The sequence below is a fragment of the Magnolia sinica genome, chromosome 15 (genome assembly GCF_029962835.1).
Source record: "Magnolia sinica isolate HGM2019 chromosome 15, MsV1, whole genome shotgun sequence".
NCBI classification, from domain to species: domain Eukaryota; kingdom Viridiplantae; phylum Streptophyta; class Magnoliopsida; order Magnoliales; family Magnoliaceae; genus Magnolia; species Magnolia sinica.
Window position 1 is genome coordinate 13,173,818 of NC_080587.1, and position 14,125 is coordinate 13,187,942.

A 14,125-nucleotide genomic window follows, 5' to 3' on the forward strand; every position below is an offset into this window, starting at 1 on the left:
ATTTGATGGTTGAGATTGATAATAAATGTTTTAGTTTTCTTATTTTGGACGATGGGCTACTTCACTTAAGTGAGTGGCATAATTGTAATTATGCTGAATTTTTAATAATAAAAGCACAGGGGTGGAGATCCAACTCTATTAGATTTTGTGATGAAAAAAAGAAGAGAGAAAAACTCTTGCTTTCTTCTTCCCTCTTCATGCGATTTGAAGATACTTCCATGTGATTTGGAAGGAATATTGGTACGAGGCTAATTTTCATCAACAGAGGTGCGAGGTCTCCATCTATTCCCACACCTTCTCTTTTCTCCCCCATTCAGGTATTTTTTTTAGGTTCTTCATTCTCTCATCCTAGATATTTGTCTTCTCTCAAACCTAATTTTCCCATACCCATCCACAATCCAAACCCTAACCAACCTAAACCCATCCACCCCATGCTACACGTGTGACCGTACGGCCACACGTGTGAATCCCACCTAGCCCCTTTTGGCTTTCCATCATCCTTATATCAAAACTCCTTTCTTCCATTCTCAAAACCCTAAATCTAAACCTAGAATCCCTAACTTTCCTAGAATTTTTCCAATTTCTGAAAAAACCCTAATTCCAAAATACTCAATTCTCATGAACCCTAATTCTTCAAATTTCATATTTTCTCCTTCCTAACCCTAATCATAAAACCTACAAATCTATTTCTTGAGTGTGGAATGTGGTTTTGCTAAATTGGAAGTTCTATCCTTCCATCGAGCTTAGTTTTAATTGATTTATGTGATTTCTTAGCATGTGGGCATGTGATTTAGGCTAAATCAAATTTTATTTCCTATTGTTTACTCTTAATTACTTGGTGGATTAACATATTTTGTTAATTGAATTACTTTATAGACTCTTTCATAATCTCCATGTTGCATGCTAGCATTAAATCATGTGTCCTGCATCAGGTTGGATAAGAGGAATAAGCTGCTAGGCAAATGCCTTTGGAGTTTGGAGATTTGGATAGGAGGAAGGCATGTTAAGGAAGCATGTTCTTTTGAGAAAGTACGGAATGCAGAAGATGGCTGGGGCCAACAACCTCTCAGTATTGGGTATCCAGGCCATGGAAATGGAACCCATTCTTAATGTCAAGAACTGGTTTGCTCTATGAATTAGTTTTGGGGCTGGAGTTGGCACATTTGCCCCATTTTTTTTTTTTGGACTTGTGGTGCAACAATTGATCCTTATCTTCGGTTAAGCTTGAACTGACTAAAGATGTCAAGGTCAGCCAATGTATAATTCAGGAGGGCACCTTAGGTGCTGTGGTCCCCAGTCTTCGGAAGGGATCTTGGGGATGGAGAGGTTGATGATTTTTTGGACTCTTGGAAACCTTGGAGGTTGTTCCAAATCAAAATTGGATGGATAAGAGAGTTTGAAGTGGGATCCTTTGGGAGGGCCGCAAGCAGGGGATGAGAGGGAGGGAATGGTGGTAAAGGAAAAGCAAAAGATGGGGTGAAGGATGCACATATATCCTATCTTTCATTTGTTACTGGCCCTCCAAAAGTGATTGCCTTGTGGTGGGTGGCTTTGACTTTGATCACCCAAGGAACAAATAGAAAATCATTATGAATGGGTGTTGTATGTGCTTCGGAATGTGAAAAATGTGAATAAACTCTTCATGCACTGGCCTTTTGTCGCCAAAGTTTAGTGATGGTGCCTAAACCAATTTGGGATGGTTTGGTTGATGCCCAAGTTATAGGTCATCTCCTGGAGGCATTCCTTGGTATTTATGCTTATAAAGGTGATTTCGTATGTATTGAAGGAAAAAAGAGATAGAACTTTCAAGATCAAATGTGAAAGCTCGAGGTAGGAAGTAGAGGGATAGGGCAAGCTTTTAGGCTTTCATTCTAAAGGAGTTCTTGGGAGTGTAGACTTTGATACCAACTGGTTGGAGATGTGAATGTAAGGAGGGCACTTCAGTGTGTTCTGCTCCTTGGGCGGTTGTACTATTCCTGTATAGCGTTTGGTTTCCAATAAATTCCTTTTGTCGATAAAAGAAATGTATAGAAGGCCCTTCTGTTTTTTTTTTTTTTTTTTTTTTTTTTTGAAAGGCGAAATTTTATTTAGCAAGCAGAAAAACAAAACAAAGGACAACAAGCCAAGCACCGAAGAAACAAAAAGAAATAAAAAAAAAAACAAGAGACCTAAAAACTAGAAAAAACCTAAAAAAAACTAAGGATACAACAACACCCAGCACCATCACTGGAAAAAAGCCCACATAAATCATGGAGCCCAATCCTGAAGAAATTGGATAACCCTCAAGAAATCCCCGGCCTATGATCTTCTCTTATTGCGGAAGCAATGGTCGTTTCTTTTGGCCCAAATGGCATAGAATGGCAAGAAGAGCTACTTGCCATTTTCTCCTTCCTAGCTTTCCCCTGTCCTTAGCATGCCAAGCTAAAAGAAGAAATTCTAATGAGCGCGACATGACCCAGTGGACCGACGCGAAGGAGAAGAACTCATTCCAAATTCCGGTCGAAAATGTGCAGTGTATGAGAAGATGGTCAACATATTCGGACTGCTTGTAACATAGGAGGCACATGTTCGACAAAATCATCCCACGTCGTTGAAGATTGTTGATAGTGAGAATTTTGTTTCTCCCTGCCAACCATCCGACTACTTTGAGGGGAGTTTCATACTTCCAAATCTCCTTGGTGGAAGAGCTTTTGCCAGGAGCTCCATCCTCCACAAGATCAACATAGAATGTCCGCACTGAGAATGCTCCTGAAGCTCCATCCTGCCATACAATCAAGTCTTGAGCATCCCGATCAATTTTGACTTCTTGTAATAGAGATAAGAGAGACATTAAAGACTCAGCTTCAGAATCCCTCAAATTCCTCCTTAGAGGAGTCCAAATCCTCTCTTCTCCGTTCCAAGAGAAAGAATCAGCCACCAAGATACCAATATCCAAGGCTAACGCCGCAAGATCCGGATAGACGGATTTTAGTGGATGATCAAGAATCCAAGGATCAATCCAGAATCCGACTCTATTGCCCTTACCAACCAAGAACTTCAATCTGTCAAAAATGAGGGGGGCCAATCTGTTGATATTTTTGCTAATATAGGACATCTGGTATGCGGAAGTTTTCTTTATCCACCAGCTAGTTGTAGATGTCCCATATTTCGCATTTAAAATTTCTTTCCAAAGGCCCTCTTCCAGAAAAAATCTCCACACCCATTTCCCCATGAGGGATGTATTTACTAAATCTAATCTCTTGATTCCCTCTCCTCCTTGGGGTGTTGGAAGACAGGCTTCTTTCCAATTCAATAAATGGAAGCTCCTTCCTTCTGATCCACCCTGCCATAGAAACTCCCTTCTTATTTTATCAATTTTCTGCAAAACCAAAGAAGGCCATTTGAAAAGCGACATAAAAATGCATAGGAAGGTTGGATAAACAAGCCCCGAGAGTCATTGATTTGCCTCTCCAAGTGTTTAGCCTGCTTTGGATTCTCGCTAGAATCTTATCCCAAAGAAAAAGAGGTGGTTTTCCCATGCATAAAGGAAGGCCCAAGTAATAAGTTGGGAGAGATCCCACCTTACAGCTGAGTAAGTTAGCTTAGTGTGAAGCAGATTCTGGAGGAATATGAATCCCATAAAGCTCACACTTTGATTTATTAACCTTTTGACCATATATCACCGCGAACCAACATATAGACATATTGAGGAAATCGATCATGAAATATTTTTCTTCACAGAAAAGCAAAGTATCATCTGCAAACTGCAAATGACTAACAGGGGTTGGGAAATTTTCCACCCGGAATCCTCGAAACAAGCCCACTTCGTGGCCACGACTCAACATCTTACTCAAAGCTTTTGAAACGATGATGAAGAGAAATAGGGATAAAGGATCACCCTGATGAAGACTATTTGAGATATGAAAAACCAAAAGGCAATCCATTAATTAAAATAGAAAATTTGGGAGACGATATACAAGAATACATCCATAGCCTCCATTTCAAACCAAAGCCCAATCGCATAAGCATATAAGCTAAGAAAGACTAGTCCGCATGATCATATGCTTTCTCTAAATCCAGTTTGCACAACACCCCTGGTCTTTTGGCCCTATGATAAGAGTCCATGCATTCAATAGCAATAAGAACAATCCAAAATCTGTCTACCTGATACGAAAGCACTTTGGAAATCGGATATAATCAAAGGGATTACCTTCTGCAATCTTTGGCTAAAATTTTGGCTAGAATCTTATAAGGGCTGCTAATAAGACTAATTGGCCGAAAATCCTTCATCTCATCAACACCCTCAATTTTGGGGATGAAGACAATAAAGGTGCTGCCAAGTTCGTTAGGCATGTAACTTGTCTTGAAAAAATCATCAATGAAATGAAATAAGTCATCACTTAACATGGACCAGAAATGTCGGAAAAATAAGATCGGGAAACCATCAGGCTCAGGAGCTCTCTCTTTTTCAAGAGAGGAGGCTGCCTCTTTGGAAATTTCCATTTCCAGAAATTCCACATCTTGGATTGACAAAACAGAAAATTCCAAATTATTAGGCCGAGGGCGATCGACCATCTCCTTCGAAAGAAGGGAAGAGAAGAACCTAACTATTTCGTTTGTAATTCCATTTTTGTCTGAGATAGTCCTTCCCTCCACTACAATAAAAGAGATAGAATTAACCCGCGCCTTGGCATTGGCCATCCCATGGAAGAATTTAGTATTATTGTCTCTGTTTTTTAACCATATTGCTCTGGACCATTGACTCCATTTAATCTCTTCTTCCTTAATTCTAGCATTATAATCAGTTATGTACTTATCTCTCATCTCTTGTTCTTCCTCTGATAGCTGTTGCATTTCCTCCTTGATATCCAGACTTTGAATAGTCGTGAGAATGTCATCTATCTCCTTTTCCCTGGAATGAAAAAACTCCTGATCAAGGTGTTCCGATACAGTAACGGTGGCCGTAACGGCCGTTACAGCCGTTTTTTAGTTTTTGAAAATCGTTGTTACTGGAGCGTTATGGGACCGTTACGGCCCATTTTTCTGTAACAGCCGTTACAGCTGTTTCGACCCCGTAGCGCGTAATGGTTATGACCGTTACCGTTACGTAACGGCGGTTACGTAACCGGTTTTGAGTACCATGCTCCTGATGCCAAAGTTTTGAGTTTAGATTTAAGCGTTTGAAGTTTCTTAAATAGAACAAAACCAGGTCCTCCGCTGACTTCAAAAGAAGCCCACCAATCTTGGACCAAGGATTAAAAGCTCTCAATTTCCAGCTCAAATCTGAAAGTTCTTGGGCCTCAATTGATTTCATCGACCTCCAGTAAAATTGAGCAGTGGTCCGAGACTGGTTTTGGAAGACGTCACTGCCTAGCAAAATGAAAATGATCAATCCATTTAGGAGAAACCATGAACCTGTCTAGGAGAGCTAATGTTGGAGGAATCCTACCATTTCACCACGAATATCTGATACCGCCCAAGGGAAGATCGATCAATTCATTTTCGGAGATCCAATCCCTGAAATTTCACATGCTAGTAGTGATCCTGTCCCCCAAAAATTTTTCATAAGTGAATCGAATGACGTTGAAGTCACCTCCAATACACCAGGGAAGGGAGGACCTTTCCCGAAGGAAGAAAAGTTCCTTCCAGAATTCACTCCTAGAGGCAGCTCAACTCGGGCCATAAACACCCGAAAACAACCACTTAAAGCCAGAAGAAATAGCCTTGAAAATAACATTAGCTACAAATTCTCCCACCCAACTTTCTTCCTGAAGCCCGAATCCCAAAGGACCAAAACACCCCAGCTGAACCAACAAATTATCACTCCTAGAAGGCCCTTCTATGGAAGTAATTAAGGGACAAAATACCCTCCATTTTGTCTATTATTGTTCTTTTCTTTTTCTTTTTCTCAAAGAGAATTAGGGTCCACTTGATCAATAAAAAATTGTCCATTTGGCTCATCAATTTGGTTCAAGTGAGTTGACCAAACGATAGGGCTGTGGATGGGTACCTGAATACCTGAGTTGATTCTAAATGGGTATGTATCCAATTTCAGGCATGTTTAGAAATCAGGTTCGGTTTGGGTTCACCATAAAGTACCCTTTTACAAATTGGGTCTGATTGGGCTGGGTCTTCGGTACCCGACGTGTATCTGGTTATAAATAGTAACCATAAGTTAGTGGTTGTGTATCTTGATGAGGTTCAAGCTGTACATGTGATGGCATGTAGATGAGATGCTGTCTAAAAGCGTGTGGGCTCAGCAAAGCTCTAGGTATGTTGTAATTAAGATGTTTCAGTTTCCAAAATGATTTGAATTAGAAAGTTTAATCCAAATGGTTAAGCTGTAAATAAGAGGTTTTAGTTTCCAAAAGAGAAAAGGAAATTTGCTACAATTGGTTGCTTGATCCTTGTAACTAGGTGCCTCTCCCGCCTCGAGTCGCTCTTCAGACTTGTGCTTCTGCTCCCGCTTCCTACCTGTTTATATTTGAAAATGTTTTGAAATATATGATTCCCTGCTCCTGCACCTAAATCTGTAGGCACTTCAGTTCACGCTTCCTGCAACTATGTAACAATAGGCAAGATGAGAGGTTCCTTTTTGAGTTTTGATAAGACTACCTGCATTTACGGCGTTGTATATTAGCCCTTGCAAGTGCTATTGTGGCACCCTTGTAAGTTGTAATATCTGAGTAGTTCATTATTGACGTAGGACAGCCCTAATTATGATGCATACTCATGGAAATAATTAAACAGCGGAAATAAAAGGAATAAATGATCTAAAATTCTAACAATAATCATCATAACTGAGAAAATCATAAAGGAAACATGCAATGGAGCGGGCCATCACTACAACCATGGAGTATGGAATTCAATTACTACTTAGGTTGGATCCGGCGAGGGATGAGACCTCCCGATCTTGCATGGTCACACTCAATCGATCAATGAAGATCACTAGTCCGAAGAACCAAGAAGTTTCTCGGATTAGGGATTTGAGAATTTGGGGATTTAGGGTTTAGATCGGTTCTCAAGATTTTGATCGAAGAGGACTTAGCCAAAACAAAAAAATAGAAGAAAGAAAGTTATTACCTTGAGGAAGTTGGAGGGGCACAAGAAGAAATTAGAAGAAGAAGATCAAGGGGAGAGAAGAAGCACCATTAGAGAGAAGAGAGGAAGGAGGCAACCAAAGGGTTTGCTTTTCATTCATCAATAGTTGAAATTCGTGTTTAGGGCTTTACCCCACTTAAATAAGCAAATAAAGACATAAAATTACTAAAATACCCCTAGAATAAGCAAATAAAGATATAAGATTACTAAAAGACCCCTAACTAAGTCAAAAAATGCACAAATAACATAAGTATGGGAAATTTTGTGCGCTCGGTCTTCTTTCTCCAATCTTCCTTCACATGTGTCTTCCCTAAGTGGGGTCTTCTATATGTCCAATCACATGTGAAAGGTCTTCAGCTCCTCAATATTCGCCTATCCACAAGGACGGCACTTGTGGTTGGCGCTTTCTTCGTTGGTACACCTTGAATGCACCTGTGTCCGCATCAATTATGCTATAAATTTTCAAACTGAACCTGAAAGGAATGGTTGCAAGCTGTCATGGGTACCGGAATCTGAATGGGTCTGGGTCCGGTCAGTCCGGCTATGGGTATGCTAAGAAGTTGAAAAGAACAAGGATGTGATGATTTGACTTGAACTGGTCACTTGCCATATTTCTTCATAAATTTTGCTGAATCCCACCCAATTACTACCAGAATTGATTTCCTCAAGGAAGTCAGTTAAGCTATTAGCCAAAACAATTGAAATTGGTATTTGCCAAATCTGCAGACCATGAACAATAATATATAATATCTGGTGCAAAGCATGATTTAGTGCAGCAGTATTTAGTATGATGTTGCCAGTCTTATTTGGATAAAAACAAACTTTTTGCTACTTTTTGAGACATAATTTCCTTTTCTTTTCTATACTAAGCGTGCATATTCTTTTGTGGTTTTAAATTCTTTTGTGATTCAACATCCTTATCAATGCAGCTCTAGATCTGATTATTCCACTCTTTGCTTCTTTATCTTTCGTATCTTTTCTTTTCTATTTTTTTAAAGCACGGATTCTTCCACTCTGTACTAGATCTTGCTTCAGTTGACATCCTTGTCATGTGTAGGTGCTAAGTCTGCTAAGCATACAAAATTGCTTTCTGGACGCTTCTCCCATGTAGCTATGCACCAATGTTCCAAAGCTGGAGGTTTATCGGTAAAAAACATAGGTACACTTGATATCAAGCTCCATCAACATGTGTCTGCTTCTCGAAACACATGTCTTGAGGGAGCTGATGCAGCTCTTTTTGAGAAATCTAAGATGTATACGACGAGGATTGAGGGGTTTCTTTGTACATGTGCCAATGTGGCTCTGTGAAGCATGACCATGCCCTGGCCCAAAGATCAGGTGGGTCCACTCATCTGGTGGCCAAACTTGTTCAATGAATCTGTACCAGTCATGTTTAAGCATCCATTTTCGCATGCACAACTGGCTCACATGATGTGTGGGCCAGCCTGATTTGTTGTCCAAGACATGTTCATGGTGGGCCCCAACTGTTGGGTGGCCCAGTTATTGCACCACTGTGACACATTGGCACATGTGCCATGAAGAAACCTCTGAGGCATCTTCCTCTTTTTCAGGTCTTGTTACAATTATGGCAAAACTCTTGAGCTAGTATTTAGAGTCTATAACTTCATTATATGTTTGCATACGGTTTCCTGGGAAGAAATTCTACCTTAGGCACATCCTAGAAATTGTGCTCCTCACTATTAGGGTAAAAAGCTGCAAATTTTTTTGACACATCATGTGCTTCGTTTTTGCTGTAAAGTTTGCTCTAAGGTAGCATTCTGTGTGTGTGTGCGCGCGCGCGTGCATGTGTGTTTAATTTTCTTTCGGATAACAGGGCTTTATTCAGACAACAAAGAGGATGATACAACGAGGGGACTTCACAACCAAGGTATTCCATAACAGTACGGCAGCTGTTACTGTTACGATATGGGCTGGAATGGCTGTTACGGATATTTTCTTTTGGCTGGAAAGACCTATTTCCGTTACAACTTACCAGACTGTTACAGAGCCGTTACGATCCCGTAATGCGTGACGGGTACCACCATTGCATAACCGTTTTGGAATACTTTGTTCACAAGTGAAACCGCCCAAACATCATACATGGGGAACCAGGCAAAAAACAACAAGAAGCCAACAATGGATTAGGGTCCAATACCCTGTACTCATGCAGATGATGGGCCTAATAATTGACGAAAGAACGAAGATAGAGAGATTTGGAGAATAGAAGATTGAATCTCATTCCATTGAAGAAAAAAGAGGGTCCTTTCCCTTATAATACAAATCTATTAGCAAAAAAAAAAAAAAAAAAAAAAAAAAAAGGAAAAAAGAAGAAAAAAAGAGGAAAAAGACAGCTATAATATATTATTACAACCTTATCTCTAAGTATGGTGGTATGAAGGAGCAGTAATTTGCAGGGCACGGACTTTTGGCACTCCATTTTCCACTTTTTCACTATACTCCAATATCCTGATTACAAATTAAACACGGGCAAACGATTAGACACTGCCCCCTGCTTGGTAAGCATATCTGCATCTGAGTTGGCCTCTCTAGGAATTAACACGAGATGTGGTGTTCCCCACATCTGTCCTGTGCTTCTTCTATGATGTTTGCAATCATCCACGGATATATGCAAACCCTGGCCCATCCAATGGTGTTGGAAGGATCTCCTTCTATAAAAGCAGGGAAGAGGGTAAAATTAGTCAACAACTTAATCACCTGCAGAAGAGCAGCCACTTCAGATTTGCTCGAGTCGGTGATTCCAGTAGATCCATAAACCTTAGCAGACATATCTTTACAATCACAGACAAACCTCCCCACAAAGTTTGCTTTATAAATACATTCATTGTGAGGGACTCATGGAGCCACCGCTTTACATGAAACAGATCCAGCCCAAGGCATCTTCTTCCAATTTCCAGTCACCACATTGATAGGAAAGTCTCTAAATTCATCAGAGCATCTAGCTCGTTGAATCACCTTGGTCGTAATATTGTTAACCAACTGATCATTCCATTCCTTCCAAATAAAACCATAGGCCAATGAAAAATGATTCTGGAGTCACCCAACACATGCTAAATTTTGATAAGATCTGATGCCAAATGCCAGCGGAGAATTGGCAGTGCAGCAGCAGGTGATCCACTGTCTCCTCTCTAGAACAACACAATGGACATCTGTTTTGCAGTGCCTACCCTCAATTCTTTAAGTGATGACATTTCAAGATCTTATCCCAACACACTAACCACACAAAAGCTCTAATTTTATGGGGGACTGGCCTTTCATGCCTTCCACAGTGGAACAATGTTGGGGGAGGATTGGAACAAGAGGTCCCTGGCCTGCAAATCAGATAAGAAAACATCACTGTGCTTCAGCTTCCAGATTCTCCTATCTTGCCTAGCTTGAGGGGTATAGAGTCTATAGACTGACTGTAGTAGCTGGAAAAGATGGGTTACTATATTATTCACTCCCTTTACTAGGACGATTGATATAACTTCTCAAACTTTTTAGAAGGGCTATTCTCTATGTTAAGGAGTGAGCGGAAGAGTAGAACTCTCTGCTTTATGTTCAGGCTCTTCGGGTGGCTATTTTAGGTGTTTCAGGTGTTTCTTTGTAATTTTAGGCTGTGGCCTTTTTAATGAAATATCATCATTGTTTAATTAAAAAAAAAAAAAAAAAAAAACCTTCTCAATCTTTTCTGTTATGGGTGAGTCACATGTCCTCCCAGAAACATAATGTAACACCTCGGTCCCAACAGTATGATATTGTCTGCTTTGGCTGGCACTCACTGTCCACCTCACGGTTTTGTTCTCGCAGACAAAAGCGGTTAGCGAACCACTCGCAAAACGCGTCATACTATTGAAGGCCGAAGCCCCACATATAGCCCAAATCTTCGGGCTCTCCCTTTCCGATGTGGGACGGGCCAGCCAAAGCGGACAATATTATACTGTTGGGACCGGGGTGTTACAAGGTGTTAGTGCCCATCCCACATCGGAAAGGGAGAGCCCGAAGATCTGAGCTATATGTGGGGCTTCGGCCTTCAATAGTATGACGCGTTTTGCGGGTGGTTCGCTAACCGCTTCCGTCTGCGAAAATAAAACCGTGAGGTGGACGGTGAGTGCCAGCCAAAGCGGACAATATCATATTGTTGGGACCGGGATGTTACAAATGGTATCAGAGCGAGAGCGCTTTGTCTCCTGGGGGGGGGGGCGTGTTAGTGCCCGTCCCACATTGGAAAGGGAGAGCCCGAATATCTGGGCTATATGTGGGGCTTCGGCCTTCAATAGTATGACGTGTTTTGCAGGTGGTTCGCTAACCGCTTCCGTCTGCGAGAAGAAAACCGTGAGGTGGACAGTAAGTGCCAGCCAAAGCGGACAATATCATACTGTTGGGACCGGGGTGTTACATGACCATTGGACTGGTGCTTTTCTATCAGGCCTAGGGCTGTCAATGGGCCAGGCCCAGGCCAAGCAATTCACATATTTGAATAGGCCTGGCTGGACAGTTCAAAATCTGGGCCGGAGCCACCCCCCAGTTAGACTAGGCTGGGAATGGGCTGGCTCCTTGGCTCATCGGCCAGGCTTGCTAATGTGTCAGCTGGGCCAGTCCAGTTGTACTCGTTATTCATTGCCATTTTGTATTATACCCTAGAAGATTGACAAAGTGCGCTTTTTGACAGATTAAAATTTCCAATTTTCAGGTTTTAAGAAACCGAGCACTATTTTGGGGAGTCTTATTCGGTTATACTCTACATTCCCTTTGAAAGTAGTGGCAGTGTTGTTGGAAGAGTTCTTGTTGAAGATATCCTACTCCAGAGATGCGATTGAGGTTGCAGAGTGCGGTGGTAATTCTCAGGTCGAGATCATTCCTGGCGATCCAAAATCCCGTGTAGGCACAATTGGGGATTGGAAAGCCATCATAACCAGATTGTCGAGTAAGGAGCCTGCATTATTACTGACAATGGTTGAGGAAGTTCTTGGAATGATCGAGGCTCGGGAAAATATGAAATTTGAAACTGGTAATCTTTCCACTCCTTTCTCCTTGAACATGTAATATTCTTATATCTGAGTCTCACCGTCTCCCCGATTTCTTCATTTGCTTATAGTCTGTCTGAAGGGAATTATGGGATCCTCGAGCCAAGGATATGAGCAGTATTACTAAATTTTTTTTTTTGCAGGTGGACCCATGGTATGCAGACCATTGTTATGTTGGGTCTCACTGTGATGAACCATGTCCAAAATCTCCTTGATAGGAAGATCCTGACCTTTGAATCTGTGGCTGAGGATATACAGCTAAGAAGAGACATACAGCACTGATCCTCGTTCAACAGATAAAAGCCCTAAAGTTGGTTGGTAGGATCTTCCAAGCTAGGGGATTTTTTGGGGCAGTAACCTATCCACAATGGGGCCCTAAGAGACCAATGGTATGGATCATTGAACCGTGGGCGCCACTTGTACAAACTGAAAACCTGAATACATTGTTTGTATCTGTGACTTGATATCACATGGTTTCTCTTGTTTGGAACCTTTTGATTTACAGTTATCTTCAGCAAGAACTTTTTAATTTTTTGGTTAGTATTGACTTTTTTCCCTCCTTTTCATTTTGTATTGATAGGTCCAAATGAAAATGGTGATCCTTTTTAAGTTTTGAGCCTTGCCCTTTTAGCCCATGTAACTAAAACTGTTTTGCATAATTGCTGGGTCATAAGAAGAAGAATTCCAGGGTTCTGTGCCTGAAAAGACGTACAATTTGGATGCTCCTAATTTTTTCACGCATTTGGAGCCCATGGTTCAGTGGTCCAGGACATTGATCTGATTGATCTCATCATGGAGGGGGGATGCCACAAAAATCTCCAAGATTGGAAAATCCTTAGACCAGTGGCCTACAAATAAACAATTCAAGGACAATATATTATATACAGCCACTGTTCATGTTCAATCAAGGAAAGACCAAGGATTGAATTGCTAGATTCTTACAGGCTGAGGATTTTTCTTGGCATCATCCATCCATGTCGGGGTCCATGAAATCAATGGTTTGGATCATTGAACCATGGTCTGCTGCATGTATGGGATGGGGCGCATCGGCAAACTGTACATTTTGAGGCTCAAAACCCAAATGACATTGTTACCTAGCAAACGTTGGTGTTGATTGTACCTCTGATAAACGGGTCCACATGCCGGATTTCTAGTAGTTTTTTTTTTTTTTTTTTTAATGGATATTTCTTCTAGCAGTCTCTTTTTCAATCAAATTACTTCCAATTGATAAAAGGGTTACTGGTGCATTGTTTCAAGTTCCAATTCCTTCTTTCCGGATCTTGTTTTGAAACTATTTCTGTGGGGGTACACTCCATTGGTACTTATGGTCATACGAACCGCATGTGGGGCCTGGTGATGTGTTCATGGAATCCAACCCTTCCATCAGATGTGTCACCTCAAAAGGGCCCCAGCCACCCAAAATCAGCCTGATAAAACATTCAGGTGGTCCATGGAACATTGAACATATTGAGAGGGAATGCCACTGTTGATTAGAGTGGAAGCCCACTGTGTTGTATACATAACATGCAGTCCAATCAGAGTCTTCACACCCTTCCAGACCCGATGAAAAGTCAGGCCAAAAAATCAAGCTGTTTTACAACTCAGGTGTTCCCCTATGAAATTAAAGGGTGGGTGTTCCCTCCCGCCTTATTACCTTTTCTGTGATCCACTTAACAGTGTTGGATTAGGCTGATTATTGGTTTTTTGAGGTGACCCATCTGATGGATGGGTTGGATGGTGTGAATAAATCACGTGGGTCCCACATTTGGCTGGGACCACTGTAACCTTACAGTGGTAAAGGTACCACTGGAGCGCACCCCATTTCTGTTAGGATGGTTTGTTTTGTGCAATACCCTTTTGAAATGAAAACAGTATATGCAGAAACCTACTTTGACAACTTTACAAAACAAAGAATGGCGTAGAATCTGCTTTCTGTTTCTAAGCTAATCTGCAAGAAACCGGAATTCCCCAAAAAGTCAATTTTCCAACTTCCATGAGGATATATAGTAATCATTTGACTG

The 14,125-nt window shown here is 41.2% G+C and overlaps 1 protein-coding gene across 1 annotated transcript in view; it reads left to right on the plus strand.

Annotated features, from left to right (window-relative positions):
* The window catches only part of LOC131226738 (uncharacterized), a 35,777-nt gene that overhangs the window by 20,364 nt on the left and 1,288 nt on the right, over window positions 1-14,125 (plus strand). The window contains exons 7-8 of the mRNA XM_058222421.1: window positions 8,138-8,239; window positions 11,771-12,088. Of these exons, the coding sequence (XP_058078404.1) occupies window positions 8,138-8,239; window positions 11,771-12,088 (420 nt within the window). The remainder of the gene's footprint in view (window positions 1-8,137; window positions 8,240-11,770; window positions 12,089-14,125) is intronic.